Consider the following 22,725-nt stretch of genomic DNA (forward strand, 5'->3'; position numbering starts at 1 on the left):
AAGAAAAACCAACTTTCCTCTCTTATCACAAATACTATTATTTTTATTTTTTTATTTTTATTTTATTCATTGCACCAATAATTATACATTTTACATACATGTAAAACTACAAATAAATTTTAAAGGAGAATAGAACCAGGTAACAACAGGCGGTCTTATCGCTAAAAAGCGATATCTTCCAACCTTTAGGTAGTAGGAAAAATTCATACAAAAGTCAACGTTTAGACAGGTTTAATATGATATTAGTGAGTCAAGTTCCAGAGCAGTGGATAGATTTGTTTCACGGGCACACACGCACGCCGGGGTCGGCGCGCATGCGCGGGATGCGCGCGAGCGGCACGCGGTGCGCGCGCATGAGGTGCAGCTTGCGCTTCCAGCTGTCAGCGAACGAGCGCGCGCACGCCGGGCACTGGTAGGGCCGCGCGCCGGTGTGGGAGCGCACGTGCCGAGTCTGCAATCATTTTTTTTATACCCATGACAAACAAGCACACGGCCCGTCTGATGGTAAGCGGCGAAGCCTATGGACCAGGGCCCGTACTTTTCATGCCGTTGACAGAAAAATGACGTCACGCTACATAGAGCAGGGATCGGAAACCGGTATTTTTTGTATGGGAACGAAAACGGTATTTTTTCGTTTTTTGTTAATTATATCATTCCTAATCTAATAATACGAAGTCGTTATCTAAAAACACAACTGAGTCCTACATTTTGAGTATAAAATAAACCGAAATATATGGTTATTTCGATGTTTTTGCAAAAAACCGGTTCCGATCCCAGACATAGAGTATGATTCCAATTAGTATTTTCGTAATAATTAATCATTTATCAACCTCTTTAGGTAAGTTATACATATACTTGACAATCAGTACAGAAACTTCTAACTGACTTTCATCTTATTGTCACATAAATAAATAATAGATTATTAATTTATTAAATAATACATATATTTTGATTATTAACAGCGAGCGTAACAAGCTTTTATTCTCGTAACAAGTATTTATTTTGATAACCTGACGGGTAAAATAAGTAAATTATCTAAATTTGTAGTATTGTAAAACAACTACCTGTATATTAAATTACGTCATTTTTGGGTCAACGGCATGAAAAGTACGGGCCCTATGGACGCTTGCAAGTCCAGAGGTGTAAAAAAGACAGATGTAGCGAATTCTTTAATATCGTATTTTCACGGAAAAACACGCACGTGTTATGATTTCAGTCAATCTCAGTAAAGATACATCGATTGAGTAAGATGCGTAAAATCTAAGACAACTTCGTGCTTCGAATTTGACAGGTAAACGAGATGGCGCTGTACAGCTCCGTACATTTTGCGGTAACTCTGTCAAAAGTTGAAGTTCGACAATAGGCTTGTGTCAACTAACAATGAAACCAATGGATGAATGTTTCTAGGCGTAAATTGTAATATTTAATCAAGGAAAACCGAAATAATTCCTCATAAAAAAATAAGATTATTGTTATTTTTACAAATTAAAATCAAAAAAATACCCCCCTGGCCCCTCCGCCGTGAACGCCAATTAGAACGTATTACGTCACATGGTGATATGCGCCATTGTTGTTGTTGACGTTTGGTTATGATTTTCATACAACAGCACAAGTCACTTCGTTTTTTTTCTATTATTATCATTTTTCGACAAGTTGAGAGTGTTATTTCCACCCATATCGGATAATACTAGCATAAACTGCCATGGAACCTGGATTTATCAAAGCGAACAGCAATAATTTACCCAAAATTGACGCTGTTATGCTAGGCCGATTTTTCGCGTCGAACACTGACTTTTGTTCATCAGAATTTCGTAATGTTAAAACTTCTATGTAAGTATAAACAATACTAAAATACTGCTTATTATCATTTTCACGTATATTTCACTTTAGCACACAGTCAATTATTATTTGAAGGAATGTATACCAATTGCAAATTAATTGATTTTGAGGTTAGAATTACAATGTAAATATAGAGAGATGATCAGTGATCGGTTTTTTGGATTCGACATGGGGTGAATGACCTCAATCATTATGTTAGTATGGATATGCCCCGGGAATCCGGGCTTTATGTTGTTAGAAAAGGCAAAAAAAATACAATGTGTTTATTTTATTACACTTTAAAACATCTAAGTAGCTGATAGACGAGTACTTACTCACCGTTCTTTTGTCTAAATCGAACAAATGAGCACAAGTGTTTACACTGACAGCTCATTTGCTGCCTCCAAAGCGGCACATTTTGTACCGTTTGGATAAAAGTTCGGCGAGTAAGTACGCGTGTCTATCAGCTAATATATGGTTACTACGGGTTAATTGTTTGAATAAATGAGTTCGTTATCAAAAAGTGAATTACACTTCTTTCAACTGAGAGGTAGTTTTAGAAAAACAATGTCCACAATGTCAAATGGTTTTATTGCTCACCAAAAATAATTAGAACTGAAATCCAGAGAAAATAATGAAATGTCAATGTCAAGATTTTGAATTATTTTTTCCATCATGACAGATATATAAGCTAATACTTTGTGGAGGTTTTAATATATTCTGCTTTAAATAAAATGTTGAGATTACGAAAAGAATAGAAGTTTTTGTCTCAACTGGTTGCCATGTAAGAGTAAAAAAATTCCTTAGAGATAATTTAAATTGTTTTATTTTTGTACGGTTTTTTCGGTATCGCGGGAAACTGTCGTATCTATATTAACTTTTCTGCTTGATATCCCGCGAGGGAGAATCCAAATAACCGATCACTGGAGATGATATTGTAAAGACACTACTTTGTCTTAGTGTCTTAAGCCCTATCGCAAGTTTGTGGAATAGTGGGTTTCTAATTGCCTATTTCGAAAGTAAGAATTAGAAAATAATTGTTTGTTTGCTCCCAGGGCAACAAATTAAAAATATTAAGTAAATAGCGAATAACAAATTATATTTCAGGTCTTCACGAGCTTCAATACAAATATGAGACATTCTAACCTCAAACCAAATGTTGCATTGTTATTTTAAAACAAAAAAAGCTTTGGTTTTTCTTAAGATTTACGAGTTGAATATGTAGTCACTACTTTTTTTAATAATACTTACATCGAAATGATCTTCACAAAAATAAATTCTCGATGTTGTTGATAAACAATGAGCATCTTTCCTCCTTGCCAGTTTTAACCACTTTCTTCGCATTTTTTCCTTGACCGGAACACGTATGAATAATTTAGTCGGAGTTTTTATACTAGTTTGTATTTATACACTGGGGCACTATACAGTTTTTAAAATACGAAGTTTCCATTTTTATTTAAACAAAACAAACTTTCGCCGTAAGTGAACACAATCGCTTGCAACAATGTGACGTCATTCACGACGCCATGACACTTTCTTGTGTTTTTACGTCAGTTTAAAAATATTTTTTTCAAACTTAAAATATGTGTTTTAAATATAATTTTTATCATGAAATATTATTTTTTTGGGGTAATACAGGTATTAAACTATAGAAATAAGCCATTTTTGAAATTTACGACACAGGCCTATTCAGTGACTGCGAAACATATAGCGCAGTACAGCGCCATCTGTTTTATTTTTTAATACTGAGGTTGATTGAAGTTGGATGGTAAATACGATCGTTTCCGAGAGAATACGATGGCAAAGGATTGTTCAATATCTGTACACTCCTTTTATGAAGGCACGTCCGGCAAGTCTTTGGCAAAAAAGGTCCCGCGACCTATCTGATGGAATTTAAAAAAAAATCTAGGTTTTTTTATTATTTCCTTAATCAATTTCCTCTATTGTATAACTATACCAAAATCCAGCACGGAAGCTCTATTAAAAATGCCCTAAAATTATGATGAGTAATGAGTGAGTCAGTGACCAGAGCGCCTGGCTTTAGCATAGCCCAGTCGCTATAGTATTTTTCAAACTGGAAGGGTACACTGACAGCTTTCATCTCCATACAATTTATAACCTAAAAATGCCAAATGTCGCTAAGTTATAACCAACCAAATACAATACCGCCTGGATATGTCACTGAACGACCTGACTTTAACCTACATTATTTGATATGAACTGGCTTAACGACCCATTTGAGGGTAGATTTTGTTTACTTTTATTTAAATACCTAAAGATACAGACTATAGTTATAAGACCTAATTGTTGTGTGTTAGTTAGAGTTAGTGCTTCTGGGAATTTTCCGCAAATCGACAACCATTGTGCCTATTTTGCGTGAAACGAGGTAGCGCTACTCTAACCACCCCAGCTCCTCCACGAAGCCTAGCAGTGTCTTCAGGTTGCTAACTGCCTCCTTTAGTGTGCACGGAGTCCCTAGGTATTTGTTCCTGTATACTTCTACCTGTTTGCAGTCTAGGAGAATATGTTTTGTTGTTTCCTCTTCTTCCATGCACGCTCTGCACATGAGGCTGTCTGTTTTACCCATATTGTGTATGTGTTTGTTTAGTGTGTTATGTCCTGTAATTAACTACCTACTATTTTACGTAGTTGGTGTCTAGTGTTCAGTAGTATTTTGGTCAGTTCCGGTAAAATATCCTTGGTCTGCCTGCATGTGTCCATTTCATTCCAGTATTTATTGTGTAGTTGTCTGTCATATAGGTCTAGCTGGTTGTGTATACACCGTGTTTTTCGTTAACTTCGGGGTATCGGTAAGTACGTTTAAGGAAACTAAATGGCATAGTTATATTTAAATTTTTTTTTTTTTTTTTACTATTTTTATAAAAAGTAACTAAATGTTGCATATAGCATTGTTGTAACACGGGCATTACATTTAACTCAACCAAACAATTGAAAACTGTGATATATCAATGACATTTCGAACGTCGATCGTCCGAGATAGTACTTACGTTTAGTAGCAAATGTATGAACTCGCACTAAATACTAATCAATAAGTAAACAGACCCTGAGGCAAGTGTACACGCTCGTAAGGGCCTTATAAGATAAAAATTAATGATTGATTATCTCCGAAATGGAGTTAATTAGAATATCGGTGTCTTTGAGAAAGTTACTTAATTTAAGCTCAGGAATGCACCCCCGAAATTAACGCAAATCAAAAAAAAACGGTGTATATGTGTTATGGATAAACTAATTGTAAACCCACATAAGCAATAAATAACTGAATTATAATGTCCTATAATATTTCTTTATTTATAACTTACGAGAGCAGTGTTGTCATAAAAGCGCTTATCACACGCGCGGCAGCGGAGCGCGCGCGCGCGGTGGCGCGCCTCGTGGCGGCGCAGGCTGGACGCGCACGCCGCGCGGAAGCCGCACGCGCACGCGTGGGGCTTGGCGCCCGAGTGCGTCCGCATGTGCACGGCGAGGTTGCCCGCTGTACGCAAGTGGTTGCAATGTACACCTTATCTCGTAGTAATAACGTTTACAAATTGTCGGTTAAGAAAGTGGACGACTGGTTGTCCATATAAACGTAGTCCCCATTTTCATCGCTGGATATTGACATTCATCATAGCTCTCTAGTTTTTGTTGCGGGTATGTTTTACACTAGCCAAAAAATAGATTAAAACTGTAAAAAAAACTATACTATTTCAACAATACGAAGCACTTTTGGAGATTACTACCTATTTACAACAAAAACCATTTATTAAAATCACAGTTGAAATAAAAGACAGATGCCAGATCCACGACGCAGGCTTCGTCAAATATACGTAAACAAGCAATAAAATATCCACAACACGCTTCGTCACCGTAATATGCACCTATCCTACAAAATATACATATATATCCACAACCAGTTACGTCAACGGCCTACCTAGTATCTATATAAAAGAAAAAAAAAACCTGATTTTCACCCGGACCAAAAGTGCCAAAAATACTGGCGGCATTGCCTCGCTGAATGGCCAACCTTTGCCAAAGTTTGATAAATGTTATAAATACATGAAATCATTCCCGCACCAAACACCAATTAAAAAATAATATAAAAAATCCAACAGACATTTAGACATTGTTAAAAAAAAAGTGGTCATTTATTTCAAAATCCGGCAGACCAGAATGAAGATATAATTTTTTTTTTTTTAACTGATAGCCGTTTGTCTTATAATTCTATTTATAGAGCAAATGTAGGGGAAAGACTCAAAACTATACAAAAATCGGTGAAAACCGCGGGGAGACCCTTAAATCGACCGGGATATAATCCGTGGTTACCTTTTATATTGATTTTGGGCTCCCGATATTTCGTCGCAGTTACATGCATCTTGTTCACGGGTAACCACGGTTTATATCCCGTTCAATTTAAGTCTAGTGAAACTAACCGTGAATCATTCAAAACTTCTTCTTAATTATAGAAGAATAGAATAGAAAAACGTTTATTGCAAAACCATCTACAAACACATACACTAATACACTAAACAGTTATAACTACTTGTAACTTATACTAACATGCAATAGTTATAGTGATGATGCTGTAATAGAGGCTACAATTGGACACCACTCAGCATATGCTCTAACATATATATGCTACAGCGCTGGTCTTCCGTGGAGCCCAGGGCAAGGGGATAGCTCGGAATAGTAAAGGCAGTGTCAGACAGTGATTTAGCAAGTATTAATATTTAACACAAGTTAGAAACTAATGCACGGAAAAATTTCAAAGCGGAAGTGAGTGGGTTGGGAATATCTAAAAATATATAAAAATATAAACAGTAAATTACATACGAGTATACTATTTGCAATAGAAATTGACGTGCCTTGTTTAAAACTCCAGCCGCAGATGTAGCAGAGATGGGGCTTGTCCGGTTTGTGCACCACTAGATGGCTCTTCAACACACTCTTCAACTTGAAACTGGAATAAAAACAAACATTTTAAACCACAGGTCTTTTTGGCACAATATTTAATCCAAATATCACACATCGCAATAAATAAATTCATACATATGGTTTCATTAGTGAGTGCGTGCATGTTGTGCCAGCTCCTTGCGCCGCTTGTAGCGTTTGCCGCAAGAACACGCGTAGCGCCGCTCCGACGAGTACGTCACGGCGTGCACAGACAGCTGGGGTGGACGCTGGAATGATCCAGTTGACACAGTGACCCACACATGACAAGCGGTACCTCATGTTGCAGTGGTCGCATTGGTAGGGGCGCGCCGCCGCGTGAGTGCGTGCATGTTGCGCAAGCTCCTTGCGCCGCTTGTAGCGTTTGCCGCAAGAACACGCGTAGCGCCGCTCCGACGAGTGCGTCACCGCGTGCACGGACAGCTGGGATGGACGCTCGAAAGCTGGAGGGTTTGAAATGAGTACATTGCTTTGGTATTGTGGTTAAATTAAACACTCAAGAGGTGAAAGCCGTGAAAGCATCCAAGATGACAGATGTTTTGAAGTAAGTGGTACAATGGTACAGCCGCCAAAAGTTTAAAGACCTAAATCCCCTGTACTAACATTACACAAACTAAACAAACTAGCTTTACAGCGTTATGCGTAGGAGTTTGATAAACCTATAAGCCTCAGTTAGATAAACTACCACCTACCTTTTCCTTCTGTGTTAAAACTGTGAATGATGCTATTAATTATAAAAATATAGTAAAAGCGGAAAATATTACTGTCTTGGGTGAGACTTGGGCTCACAACCATTGGGCACAGGACCGCTCCGTCCACAATCCTATTTCGTCACCTTCTGCCATCGCCACTTTCCGTATCTGGTCCACATTCCTACATGGTCCACAGTGCTGGCATTGGTGGAGATCAAATGACAGGCTAACAAAAATTTTCAGTTGAAAAAAAGCAATTTAAAAGTCAATGAAAAGTGCCGATGGTGTCTTATTTATCAGTAGATGGCAGTCAGGATAATGGGTGGTACAATAATGATGATGAGCTGGCTGTGGCCAAAACACATTCCGTAAACGATTTGGGATTGTAGTCAAAATAGTAATGTGGATGAGTTAGGAAGGTGACGATTTAGGAAATTGTATTCTGACGACATGGCATTATGGACGATTTAAAAAGGTGAAGTATTAAAAAAAATGACCGCTAGCCGAGTTCTCTACCATCCGAGCTTCCAAGACCTCACCAAACACAGCAAAATTTTATTTTATTTTATTAAAAACTGATCAGCGATTGGCTCTAGTCACACTTCACACCTGATGGAAAGTGAAGACAGGGCCTAAGATGGAGCTCACCGGTTCAGCATATGGTGCTTATATGGAGCATAGAGAATTTGAAACAGAGGTGAAAGAAAATTTTGTAGCCACAGTAAATTTACTGCCATCTTTCAACACATGATTAAAACATTTAGAACACCATTTTGATCCTGTGTCGAAAGATGGCAGTAAATTTACTATGGCTACAAAGTTTTCTTTGACAATCCACCTCTATTTCAAATTCTCTTTGTAGGGAGGCACCATAGCGACATCTACCGTAAGACCATTAAACTTCTTAAGTTACTTACTCTTAGGGCATTGTGGACAGCTGTAGACTTTCCCATTATGCTGGTTCCTCATATGCTTCTCAAACCAAACTTTAGACAGAAACATCTTCTTACACACAGTACAGACATGTTTCTGATTCGCCGTCTCTTTCTTTACCTGTGTTTTTACTAATTTTTCTGTCGTGTTACTAATAGGTTCATCGGTTATTGTGTCTTCAGGTTCAAATGTGGAAACATCAACGTCCGGTTCATCTTTCTGTTCTGAACGCTTTATAGGTTCCACGATGACTGTCCGTTGAGTCAGGAGGTTTGTGAGAGTCTCATTGACATGTTGAGCTTCTTTTATAAATGTGTATGATGATTCTATTTTTATTGTGCAATCGTAGCAGAATTGCCTTGGTAGTATGTCATTTTCTGGTATCTGTAATATGTTAATGACAGTGTTTTTGATATATCACTGACACCTGTAAAATTTCTACCGCTTTACACTTCAAAAGTTGAATGTCCAATTCATCCTTTATGTTTTCTATGTATTTAATGAAAGCTACTGCAATTGGTTTCAATATTATTAACCAATTAAAACTGGTTTTTTGCTCCAGTCATGGAATGTGTGGCGCCATTCATTTTCAAAATAACAAATATCAATGAAAAATTAAACTTAAGCATAAGCAGCTCTTTGGCTGTTTTCTTGTAGTAAAATGTTGCCAGCGATTAAAAACTGATGGTAAATACTTGTTTTACAGGATTTGTCTATACCATTCCATTACTAGTGCCTGTTCCATTATAGGGGTGTTTACTATAGACAATTATATAAATTATGTACAAACAGTACAATTATTATGTCTTTCCCATCACGGAACAATGGTGTTCCGGACTTGCTTTTGGGTGAAAGCGATGGACTAAATACTGGGCTATGGTATAAAAAACCGGACAACAATTATTATTATTATTAAACAGTATTTAATGTTTTCTTTTACACCTTTTATTATGTGCATTGTAATTTTTTTTTTGCGTTTCTTGCCTGCCAAATAATAGTACATTACGATACAAGTGCGAAAAATAGGAAATTCGAAACGAGTGGCGATAAATTAAAACACGACCGAAGGGAGTGTTTTAAATCGACACGAGTTGCGAATTACCTATTCGCACATGTATCGTACAACGTTTTACAGTACATATGGCCCTTTAAATGTTCGACACAGTAACATAATATGCTACTTCTCGCACTAGTGCTATAAAGTAGCCCCATATGTACTGTAAAGAATTTATTATTATTATTATTTATTATATTAACTCTCTCTTTTGCAACATTTCGTTATTTTTCCGAGATCTAGATTCACACGTTACAGGCTGAGCTGAATATGGGGATCACTGTGTTGTCTCTCTTCAAATATTAACTTGAAATAAATATTGTTAACTTCATAAAACGTCACTTGATATAACGATTCACTTCCTATAATGTCGACATTAGTTGGCTGTAGTTGGTTCATGTTAGTATTGGCTCTATACACTGTGTTTTTATTGAATTTATAGCGGGTGTAGGAAATAAGTAACAAAGAACGGCACTGAAGTTAGAAAAAAGTTTATTTTAATAAATGAACACCGTACTATAAAAACACAAAAAGTGATTACAAAATCGATCGGTCGTGGGGTCGAGTACGCGCACACGTTTATCCCCATCGGCACCTGCTACCGGACTAACTGCGCGCAGCGTTGTTGGCGTCCGCGCAATACTAAAACATGTGTTCGCGCAAACGACCAGCACAAATTGACCTGCGGCTTAACCTGTCAGGAACCGAGCCGGAGGTCGACCTCGATTAGTTCTATTGGGAAGGCGCAAAGTTGGAGTGCCAACTACTTCCAACGAACGCGTAGGCGTGTCGTCTCTGTCACACGCTATAAATTCCGTTTATTTCGGGGTAATGATTATAATTTATCCTAACGTATTGGAACGGGGCGTAGTGTTATTTTATTGTTAATTTAATTATTATTATTTTTTCTCGATGTTTACAATGATTTTAATTTTATGTATTTCTGACATAAGTACCTATTGTATATATGAATGTAAATTATGACAATGTATGATCAATACCAATAAATAATATGAATATGAATATCGGCAAGTACGTCAAGGGACACTAAATGGCATAGTCAATTAAAAATATATATATTTTTATACTAATTAATTAAATGTTGCATATAGCGATGTTGTAACACGGGCATTACATTTAACTCAATCAAACAATTGAAAACTATGACATATCAATGTCATTTCGAACATCAATCGTCCGTATCCAATCATACTAAACACTAATCAATATGTAACAGGCCCTAAGGCAAGTGTACACGCACGTAAGGGCCTTATAAGATAAAAATTAAATATTGATTATCTCCGAAATGGGAGTTAATTAGAATACCGGTATCTTTGAGAAAGTTACTTAATTTAAGCTCAGGGATCCACCACCCTTGAAATTAACAGAAATAAAAAAACACAGTGTATAACAATAACTCTCTATAATACTCTATAGTGTCAAAAAAGTCTGGTCCCTTGAGTGTTGCTATATAGAGTTCTCACTGTATGTTTTTGATTTGATTTTGAGTTGACATTAAAGAATTTATCGCTATATTGCTTGTTTTAAGTTACTTATTCAGTTTTCTTTTTGTTTAATAAATAAATAAAAATAAAATAAAAATCATTTATTTCAGACCTTGGTCCATACAGTGTTAGTACGACTTACTCTAAAAATTATATAAAATTATATTAAATTATATTTATTTATGCCTGCACGTACTACTGTTTCTGTTTAGCCTGATGGTTGACTGGTAGAGAATGCCTTTAGGCATTAAGTTCGCCATTTGTACTTTATTTGTTATATTGTGCAATAAAGTTTAAATAAATAAATAAAGAATAATTTAGTCAAACACTTAAATGCATAAAGTACATTCATTAAGGGTAAGGACATTTATTTGTGTGAAGAACACAGATATTTGTTCCCCAGTCATGGATGTTTTCTATGTATATAACTATATATGTATGTATATTGTCGCCTAATACCCATAGTATAAGCTTTGCTTAGTTTGGGGCTAGGTTAGGTTTTTCGGATTGTCCCCAAATATTTATTTATTTACATAACATTCGATCATCTACACCACAAAAGATCACTAGGTACATATAAGTTAACTTTTGTAATACATATCACAATTTCACTTTTATTTTTGCACTGCAAAGATCGGACTAGCATTGTAATGTTCACAAACATAGACCGATTTGAGCAGAAGCATCTAGAACAGCTGATGTTAATCAACATATATGCAAGACGCAAACTCATGAGATGCAAGGTATATTAACCTAAGTCCTCCTACATGTATGAATGCAACTTGATTAGACAACTCTACTACACATTGTGTGTCCGCCATACTTTGGAGTTTTTGGTGCGATTGTTTAACACTAGCCAAAAAATTTGAAAAAACTGTATAAACTGATACTATTACTACATTTCTAAGCAAATTTAGACATTCATAGTTTGGTAATTGTTTTACAATAAACAAGATAAGTAGATAAGAATCCTTTATTTCAGACAGTAAAGTAAATTTAAGTTTTTTCTACATTTCTTGCATATTTTATTCCTGTCTGTGTGCCATTTATTGGCAAAAGGCCTCCTCCAACCTTCTCCATTCATCTCTATCCTTGGCAACTCTCGTCCATGTGTACAATAAACAAAGTTATAAATAAATGAAATTATGGCAAGCTATGGCCAAGGTAAATAGGTATCAGAAGGTGGAATGGCGCCGGGACAGTAACCTGCAGCTCCACTCTATGAAACTGAGTGAGCACAATGAGCAATCGACAGCCCGCCTGCTTCCGGTCGGGTGTCCCTGCACTACATCTACATCAGAAGGTGCACAAAATCATTCCTGCACTAAAAACCCTGATGTATGTTGACCACTTCTTTAGAATAATTTTGTGTGTCACATTAGAGTGTTTCTTAATGCAGACAAGAATTGCTGATGGAGTCGCCATTGGCGGGTAATAAATAAAATAAGTAATAATAAATAAAAAGCCTTTTATTTCTGGATAACAATATGAAGTATTTGTACATAATCTAATATAAATTTATAGCCGAAGATTCCAGTCGGATCTTGTTGATCTCATACGATCCTAATTCGGGCATCTTCGGGCCTGGCCGGAGGTGTTGGCCAAATTGTAAATAGAAGCTTAGCGAAAGCTTTGATACTCGAACACTGAAACAAACGCGCGTACCCAGTAGCGTAGTTGGTCATGTTAAACTCATCAAGGGTGGCTGTTAAAATAATAGAATTTTATTTTCGTGGCGCCAAAACGATGTCGTGTATCTGAGCCCCGTATATAGATGAAATAAATGAAGTACTTACCTGAATGTTTGTGCAGTGTGTGAACATATCGACGGCCCGTTGGTCAAAATTCTCAATCTCCCACGACGCCACTTCCTTCATACAGCTCCGACAGAAACGAGATGTATCCATTTTGTTAGTTTAAATATTGTAATAAGGAGATTAAATATCGTGTTATTATTTGCTTGTTATTGTGTATTTTGGTGACATTAAAACGTAAACTCCTCCCCAATCTAGAACGTAGTTATATGCGTGGTTATATGCTCTTTGCCCCAATCAATGGCGCTTTATTGTGATTATATTCTCTTTGGTTGGGCGCTTTACATTCGAATGCGACCAGCGAGCCGAGCCGAGCCACGAGCCACGAGCCGCGAATGTAAGCCGCGGTCAAACGTCACCGATAATCGCATGCGATTTTAAATTTAAATACATTGATGCATTTGAACGAACGATCAAATTCGTTTCTCGTACTTAGCCAGCAATTATCTAAAATTGCATACCAATTGTTACTGTAGCAAGGTCTGTAGAAGCCATAATTATTGTGTATTTAAAATTAAAAATATCGACTTTATTTTATTTCTTTAGAGCATTATAGTAAATACAGTGCTAGTATAATATGAGTAAATAGTGGTAAATAGTGGAAACAGCAAAAATGCCGAACGGGCTTCCGGTGGCCTACCGCGCAAACCGAAATTGGCCTATTGCGGGGATCTTTCTCTTTTACTCTCACTTAGACGTATTTAGACTGACAGAGAAAAATGCCCCCAAACTTCGATTTTGCGGTGTTCGTGGTAGGCCCGCCGATCAGATGCGTTCAGAATCCAAAAACTACTCATTACGCTTTTGTGTCAAAAATTACAATCTTAAGCATATTGTATTCTTTGATCTTAAAGACCTCAAGCATTATTACAACCTAACTGTCACTAATATATTTACGTGTGCTCAATAATTAAACTAAAAAATCAATGTAAGAGTCTTGCCTAAAAATGTATAAGTAGGTATCTCAATATTACTTTATTGTGTAACTTAGTTCAATGATTTTAACTTTACTGGTTCCCCGCGATATAGGCGTACCCTAGTGCGGAGACCCCTGACATATTCTGTAGTGTTTTATTGATAGTAATATTTATTCTCATTCTTATTATTCTTATAGGTATATGCATTTCCTGACAAGGACATGACTATTTTATTTTATTTCGCCTTTCGTGACCTAGCCACATGTTTAGAAACGGCCACTTCAAGCAACAAGTCATAATTCTTTCAAGAAAAATTACACTGTTAATAGAATGTAAGAGTCAATGTAGCAAATTCTCGTTTTAATATTTCCATTCCAAGCTCTAAAAACTCATATGATTGTACGAAGGACCCTTCGGTACCTATGGTTGGGAGCCGTTACGTACTATGTGCAAAAACTAGTTTTACAACGCGTTGTACTCCCAATACATGCGCAGCTATCAAAGCTAATTTAGTTCCGATTGAGCCACTAATTGGAACTAACAATAAAACAAAGTTCCGCCTCAAAAAAAAGAAAAAGAGAAATATAATGAGTTGCTGTTGCTGCTGTAGCTGCTTTTTGCTGTGCCTGCTTTTGATAGCGTCTATATTTGTCGCTGTTGTCTGGTATTTTGAAGAACGAGCACCACTTCCGAGTGAATTCCTCGAAAACTGGAAGTTGCGAATAACTACTGTTACTCCAAAAATTATAAACAATCAATCCTTCCCTCTTGATATACTCAGCAATATGCTAAACTCTACCTTGGGCAAAAGCAACGAAGCTTTAATAGCTGAATTTGAAAAGACAGCACAGATAGCAATAGAATCCATTGTGCCTAAACTTAAACTGGACATCTCTCAAAATATAAACACACTATTAACCCAAAAAGAAACATTTGGAGGTGAAGTCAGAGAAAACAACACAAAAATGGAAGAGCTGGAAAACATAAACAAACATCTAAGAGCCCAAATACGTAAGTTACAAGAACAGCTCCAGACACAAAGAAATTCTGAAGAATCACTGGAGAAAATTGATATGGTAGAAAATGAAAAAAATGACTTAGAATATGGTTTCGGAATAATCCCAGAAGACAAAGGGAATGCTCAAAACTACACACTAGATATAAAAACATTAATGAAACACCAACAAACCCTGTTAAATGAACTTAAAGAGACCAACTTAAAAGTAGAACAGTTAGAGAATCAAAACCAAGAGTTACAGACTCAACTACAGGAGATACAAAACCAAAACAAATTTCAGATCAGAGAGGAAAGCCCAACTATTCAGAAAATTCGTGGCAACCGCGAAATAGATGGGAGTGACCTGGATGACTCTTCACCAGGTTTAGTATTGATCCAGGCTGACAACCGAGGATTCTTAAAATATGAAGCTAAAACCCTAATTTTTATTTAAATCTGATTTTTTCCGTGCTTGTATCTGTGGTTATTTTTCTTACAATGATTTATATGGTAAAGTAATATATGGTTACCCCAACCTCACTGCCCCATGTTCGTGCGAGTGGCGAAGTAAAGCCGAATAGTGAAGGCAAATGTGAGTAAATCGTAAAACAAAAACTCGCCGTCATAGAATAAGTAATAGTATTATCCGCCGTGTTCTTGCTCCTACTCTATTCGACTTGTCGTCGATCATCTTTACACTTATATCATAACTAACTAGAAGTTAGACCAAGCTAAGTAGGCAGCAATCTTGATAGCCCAAACTGTGCCAGGGTTATTTTAAACGTCAAACTATTATCAAATTATTACGTTCAAATAACACTCACAGTCCGGGCTATCAAAATCGCTGCCAACTTAGCTTGGTCTAACTCTAACTACAAGAATATGCGAGGTTGGATATTGTTGGATATACTGGTTATAATCAAGTTAATCAACCTACTTCGATAACTTCTGCTAGTTGTACCTCTTCGTACCTATTGCCACTCGTAACATTCTTGTCAAACTCGAGAATAAACAGAATAAACTGTCGTTATTTGTCATATTTTCCATTCGGCTCATTATTAATTGCTGGAATAATGTTAATCATTATTTCATTACTGCAACGTTAAGCGAAACGTGTGACAATTCCGAACCGTGTTTCACAATATAAGTAGTTTCTATGTGGTTTTTTTAAAATAAAACTTACTAAGTTTTCCCTTGGACGTTAAATACAAAGTACTTAAATTTATCCTCGAACATCTAAATCAAACGTATAGTTGTGCTATCGTCTTGGGTAATAAAATACCTAGAAACGAACTAATTGTGCATTGTGACTAAGATTGAATTACTATCAGCTTTAAGAACCGCTCCACCTGCCAAACTGCATAAAAAACAAATATGAAATTCAAGTATAAATTTCTTATGCTTTTGGCTTCTATCGCGATTCTAGTAATGATTGTGCATTGGTGTCTCGAAGATCCCACTATAGTGAATAAAACCTTCATATACGTCACAGAAAAGACCCGTAACTTTTTAGCCAGTGTTCAATCCAGGCAGCTAATACCAATCATTCATGATAATAATGAACCAAAACAAGCAAACCCAGAAGTTGCAGTTGCACAAAATGCGAATGATCCAGGTAAACCTACTGATCTAGAAGATTTTGGTAAAATGCTGGATTCTCAATTGGCTCGTAAAAAGATGTTAGCAGAAATGAATTAATGTGAGTGTTGGCGGTGCTATTCTGTACTTCTTGTAAAAGTTGAGATTTTTTTTACAGGGTTCTAAAGAAATAATTAAAATCATGACACGAATATTTGTATAATTTAGTAAATTGTATTGTTTTATTTTGTATTAAATGCTTTATTTTATCAGTTTTTATTGTTATTTATCAGTGTTATTGTATTCAATTCGAAAAGGGTATACAACAGAATCCGAATCAAATCCGAATGTAATGACTAACCGACTTTAGAAACTAAAATGAAGACTTGAGTTCGGAAGCATGTGGGAAGCATACATAAAAATATTAAAAATGTACTAATGTCTGATGTACCAATTTATTTACTCCGTAGGTATAGTTAAGTACTGGACTAATATAATTGATTCTTTTGTCCAATAAAGATTAAATAAATAAATAAATAATTGAAAATTAGTGAAAATTGAAATTGGTAACACAAGGATGAATGAATACATAAATGAAGATAAAATACCCATGAGCCCATGACAAATAAAGTTAAGAAATGAACAGCAGTATTTTAGTCTTCAGTCCCTGAGCCAAGCAGAGGATTAACACACATGCTGTGAAAATAAATAATAGTAATTTCGGAACCCAAGAAATAATTTCATATTACTGATGGATTCGATGGATCGTTTTTAATTATCGATTTTCTGTATGCGTGCCATTCATCGTAAATATGGCAACCCTTTAGACTCCAACGGTTTAAAAAAAGTTTAAAAAGTTCAACTCTTATCTGTGCCCAGTGCAGTGTTGCCAGGCGTACTATAATTATATTATTTATACGGTTCGGGTACGATGTACGTTCCAAAGAGCATTATCGTACCCAAAAGTACGATAATTTCAGCCCTTGGACGAGGTCACCCAAAAAGTCTAGTATTTGAAGCAAAATATGACACTTTCCCCCAGAAATAGGCTAAAATTAGCAAATTTCCTATAAACCGTTTGGCACTGTCACAAAAATGCACAAATATAGAACTGATTTTTGCGCAATTTAGACGAACATTATGTTTCCTTTGATTATATATTGGAAATTTAAACTTATTTCAAAACATTTTTGGAGTACTGCCCTTTTGATAGGCGTACGATAATTTTTTCAACGGTACGATAATTTTCACACTCAAATACGTTAATTCTCTTCCGCGCACCTAGCAACACTGGCCCAGTGTGCCCTGTGGGTGGGCCTGTCAAAGACAACATTCAATTTCAAACCAAGCTTTTTTTCCGATGATTATTGTAAATATTCATGAAATATTCCAATAAAATAAGTGTAATGAAAGAGTAGCCTTAATTGAAAAAATCATAAATTGAGTACCAATCCAACAAAATGGACATCAACGAAGGTAAGTTTCGTGCCGAACATAACCTGTATCTGTTTGGCGGTATTTCATTAATTCGATATAATACTCGATATCTTTCCGAATTTTAACATTATACTGCATATTTACCGTTTACTACTTACAAATTGCATTGCTGCTATGCATTTGAGTATGTACTTTTATACATTTTTAATTAAACATGGCCGTGTTGAGGTTATTTCTTAGCATAATTTTTCACGTTGTTTTATTACATTTTGATGTAGGTATTTGGGTTTTTTCCGTGCACATTGTCTCGTTTATTCCCGTTTTTTCGTTAGCACTGACCTTCTTACGGGCCAATTAATGCCGTTCAGTTAGAGTTAGTCAGTTCAGTTAGTATTTTCTCTCTTCAAGCTTGCTCCCTTAATGAGCTTGTTGGACGATCCTAATTAGGGTAGCTTTTTTAGATAATTGATTAGGTTAACTTCCTTCGTGAGGTCACTAACACAATGAAGGTGAATATTTTTTTTTTATTATATCCTATACATATTGTTGAAACCATAGCTATATTTATTTTAATATAATTTTCTCTGCTTTTTGTTACTATGCAAATATTGTTGATCCAGCCAGCGCTTCTTAGGCCTACGGCGGCCGCACAATCTAGGGCCTTGGACAGTGAGGTTGAGGCATCTATTTCCGACATAATGTACTGGTCTGCGACTTATATGGCCATACCATCGGAGGAGACTTTCCTGTATATAAATTTATTATGGAAATTACTACAAAAACTACATTTTGAATTCAATATTTCAGTAATATATAAGTCAGTAGTACACTACACTGTTTATGCACTTACACTATACTGTACACTTCTACCCTAACATGCTTTAATTTTTTTTTTCTTTTTTTTTTTTTATAGCCTCTTTGTCATGACACCCAAATGCTGTTATTTGTTTCTTCACTGATGTGTTGTTACACATCAGAGGTGTTGTTAAATGTATTGGGTGCCCTCTTGCCAGTCGGCATAGGCCAGGAACATACATAGTTTTTTGTTATTATTTAGTAACTATATATTGGTTATCTTAGTACATCTGTTTCCAGTAGAATTTTTGGATTTCTTCTTCATTAGCAGCGCGACGCAATTTCCTCACGCGCAATACGGCCGTATTGTGCGTGAGGAAATTGCCTCGCGTGTATGCTCGCTCTGTTTGAACCCGGCTATTTGCTGTTTCGGTGGAATCATACACTTAAATTATAAATAAGAAGTTTTTCAAATAAGCCAATTTCTATGTTTTGTTTCATGTGTTTTTTAAGGAAACCTACTCTAAACTCGTCTGGTGTTTCCCCTCTCGTCTCCTCACCTCTGCTAATCCTATAATATCATGTTTACTTGTTTCCACTGCGTTTTTCAACTCCATTAACCTTTCATGACTGGATAGTGTCCTTATGTTGTGTAGACTTTGTGTTTGATTTCTTGATTTTGCTTTGATGGTTGCATTTAAGGTTGTCATCAACTGGAAGGTTACTTAATCGCTTGGGGATTGCCTAAGAGGATTTTGGAAATATTAGGTATTGAGTAATACAATAAGTAATCTGACAGCCGCGCCTAGTCGGAAGTGACTCTGCCTATGAAGCTGGAGGTCCCATTTATTACAAGATTTTATTTATTTTGCCCTGTTAGTATGCATGTATGTTAGTGTTACATCTCGTGTGGGTCAAATCTTGGAGTATATATTTGACCTACTTCCCGATTCCCAATTGAGCTGAAAATTTGCAAGCATTTATAAGTCGGGTGATAATGCAATATTATGGTAACATCGTACTAGGTAGTTATGAATGTTTGGGGTTTTTAGAATTGTCTCTATGAGTATTAGTTGCCTGTGGAAAAAAAGTACAGTCAGCGATAAAAGCTTGTACCAAAAATGAAATTTTTGCCAAAAACATATTTGTTCCCGAGTTATGGTTGTTTTCTATCTTCTTCTTCCTCGCGTTGTCCCGGCATTTTGCCACGGCTGATGGGAGCCTGGGGTCCGCTTGACAACTAATCCCAAGATTTGGCGTAGACACTAGTTTTTGCGAAAGCGACTGCCATCTGACCTTCCAACCCAGAGGGTAAACTAGGCCTTGTTGGGATTAGTCCGGTTTCCTCACGATGTTTTCCTTCACCGAAAAGCGACTGGTAAATATCGAATGATATTTCGTACATAAGTTCCGAAAAACTCATTGGTACGAGCTGGGGTTTGAACCCGCGATCTCCGGATTGCAAGTCGCACGCTCTTACCGCTAGGCCACCAGCGCTTGTTTTCTATGTATATAAGTTTATATATGATTATATTGTCCTCGTACCCATAACCCACAACACAAGCCTCACTGAGCTTACTGAGGGACCAGGTTGATTGTTGTAAAAAAAAAAAAAAAATTTTATTCATATATTATGTGTGTTGTTCCTAACAGTATATTTTCTAGAGCTCCGAAGGACAAACTCTGTTGGAAGTGTCCTTAGTAAAAAGAATAAGAGAGTATGAGTAATTTTGAATACCTCACCCACATGCTAGATTTTAACCATGCTTTGTGTATTATAGTAAGTACTACAGAAGACTTATGGACCCCATACAAGGAGCTTGCAGCGGTCGTGGACAGTTACTTGACGAGTGACGGTGGCAGCGCGCCCTACGCCGTGCACACTTTCGAGGCGGTGCTGCGGCGGCAGGCGCAGGCCTTCCGCGCGCTGCCACATAACCCAGTAAGTTGTGATGCCATTGAATTGGCTACTTGACAGTTTTTTGTAAATAATGTCAATCAATCTTGATTTTCCTGAGGATCAAATGTCTATATAGGACTCATGGCATTTAAGCAACACAAAGGTCGGAAATGAGAGTTAAATTCTGACGCTCGCACTCGACGGTTGAAACGCCTCTAACAAAATGATATTGTAATGTGACGTCATATTACATTAGTCTGTCCTAAATTAATGAAATATCATGAAAATTGCTATTACTATTACCCTTAAATATTGCGTTTATGTATGTAGTTGTCATACAATTTATTTTTCAACAAAATGTAAAATATCTTCTTTCTTTTCAAAAGTTAAAAAATAGTTTCTGAAATTTTGGAGCCTTGCATTTTTTTATAATCTCAATATGTCTTTTTAAATTCCACTTTTTTATAATGGATGGCTCATTTTCTAACCATTTTGCTAAATTTTGTTGTAATATTCAAGAACATGCGTCAAGTATCCAATTGTAGCCTGCAGGAGTAGCAAAGGGCAATGCGTTCTAAATAAAAATTGCGTGCTCCACTGAGCGGCCTTACCCATGTAGTAATACGCGTTCATAATTAAGTACTTTTGGTGTCTCATTTTCTTCAATAATTTTGGAGTTTTATGCAAGATATTATTGAAAAAAGAAAACCTACATAATGTTTTTGAAATATTGGATACGGATCTTAAGTGTGCAAAACTGCAGTAACTATAGTATTTGCTAATTGTGTCATAAAATATGAAATATTACAAATACAGTCAGCTTACAGTTAAACAAAAATTGCAATGAAAATAAAGGTGATAAGATAAGATTCGAAACGCGGGCGGACATTGAGCATCAAGTGACGTCACGTTACAGAAAATGATCACCGGAAATTTTGATTATGTAAATTTTTCTCAGCCAAAGAACCCGACGAGTCGCGAGGAGATCAAACGCGGCGTGACAGAAGGTGTGACGCTGCCCAGCCTGGGCAAGACCATGCTCTCCAAGGAGCTGGTGGACGAGGCCATCATCATATCAGGTCAGTTCTGATTCCGGCACCAGCCGTGAAGGTTACATGTCACGGAAGGCGTGATGTTGCCCAGCCTGGGCAAGACCACGCTCTCCAAGGAGCTGGTGGACGAGGCTATCATCATATCAGGTCAGTTATGACTCCGACACCAGACGCGAAGGTCACACGTCACAGAAGGTGTGACGCTGCTCAGCCTGGGCAAGATCATGCTCTCCAAGGAGGTGGTGGACGAGGCCATCATCATATCAGGTCAGTTCTGACTCCGACACCAGACGCGAAGGTCACACGTCACAGAAGGTGTGACGCTGCTCAGCCTGGGCAAGATCAAGCTCTCCAAGGAGGTGGTGGACGAGGCCATCATCATATCAGGTCAATTCTGACTCTGGCACCAGCCGCGAAGGTCAGACGTCACGGAAGGCGTGATGCTGCCCAGGCTGAGCAAGACCATGCTCTCCAAGGAGCTGGTGGGCAAGGCCATCGTCATAGCAGGTCTTTCTTCTTCTTCTCGCGTTGTCCCGTCATTTTGCCACGGCTCATGGGAGCTTTGGGTCCGCTTGGCAACTAATCCCCATAATTGGCATAGGCACTATTTTTTACATCATATCAGGTCATTAAGAAAATTAATTAACCTAACAATCGCGCTAAATAAGTTTCTCAAATTCAATTTTGAATATACTTATGGGCTGGTCACTCACACTTGACACTAGCCACCAGATATATTGGAATTGAAATGATTATCTAAGCGTGCGACTAGAAACGACTGCCTCTTACCGCAATCTTAGCATAAGCAATATGAGTAGGGAGCCATTTACACATTATTTCTGTCCAATTTTAAAGGTTTCTCGCAGCTAATTTTATACGGCGTGTTTTTCCGCACAGACATGTTCAACGTGAACGAGTACCTAGCGCTCGAGCTGCTCCACACCGCGCAGAGACAGGGCCCGCGGCACCCCGGGCTGGCGCGGGGGCTGCTCGCCGTGCTGCTGTACTACGACGGGCGCCGCGCGCTGCTGCAGGCCCTCAAGGACACGCTCACCGCCCGGGACGGAGTCTGCTGGTGAGTAGACCGTGGAGCCGCTCGAGCTGCTCCACACCGCGCAGAGACAGGGCCCGCGGCACCCCGGGCTGGCACGGGGGCTGCTCGCCGTGCTGCTGTACTACGACGGGCGCCGCGCGCTGCTGCAGGCCCTCAAGGACACGCTCACCGCCCGGGACGGAGTCTGCTGGTGAGTAGACCGTGGAGCCGCTCGAGCTGCTCCACACCGCGC

The 22,725-nt window shown here is 37.6% G+C and overlaps 2 protein-coding genes across 3 annotated transcripts in view; one reads left to right on the plus strand and one right to left on the minus strand.

Annotated features, from left to right (window-relative positions):
- Positions 1–216: 216 nt before the first annotated feature.
- LOC133525837 (zinc finger protein 771-like) lies at positions 217–13,005 on the minus strand. 2 transcript variants are annotated; one of them, XM_061862249.1, is made up of 6 exons: positions 12,746–13,005; positions 8,375–8,774; positions 7,043–7,208; positions 6,681–6,775; positions 5,139–5,311; positions 217–451 (listed from the first exon to the last, which is right to left on the minus strand). In XM_061862249.1, exons 1-6 carry the CDS (start codon positions 12,854–12,856, stop codon positions 281–283), a joined length of 1,116 nt encoding a protein of 371 aa, XP_061718233.1. In that variant the 5' UTR covers positions 12,857–13,005; the 3' UTR covers positions 217–280. The 2 variants fall into 2 exon arrangements, with proteins under 2 accessions (XP_061718233.1, XP_061718237.1); XM_061862253.1 differs by lacking the exon at positions 12,746–13,005 and adding an exon at positions 9,986–10,061.
- A 3,681-nt stretch (positions 13,006–16,686) lies between these two features.
- Positions 16,687–22,725, plus strand: part of LOC133529160 (nuclear pore complex protein Nup205) — a 77,731-nt gene continuing 71,692 nt past the window's right edge. Inside the window, exons 1-4 of the mRNA XM_061866810.1 lie at positions 16,687–17,731; positions 20,269–20,429; positions 21,346–21,466; positions 22,337–22,514. Coding sequence (XP_061722794.1) covers positions 17,716–17,731; positions 20,269–20,429; positions 21,346–21,466; positions 22,337–22,514 — 476 coding nt within the window. The 5' untranslated portion in view covers positions 16,687–17,715. The remainder of the gene's footprint in view (positions 17,732–20,268; positions 20,430–21,345; positions 21,467–22,336; positions 22,515–22,725) is intronic.

The sequence above is a fragment of the Cydia pomonella genome, chromosome 1 (assembly GCF_033807575.1).
Source record: "Cydia pomonella isolate Wapato2018A chromosome 1, ilCydPomo1, whole genome shotgun sequence".
NCBI lineage: Eukaryota > Metazoa > Arthropoda > Insecta > Lepidoptera > Tortricidae > Cydia > Cydia pomonella.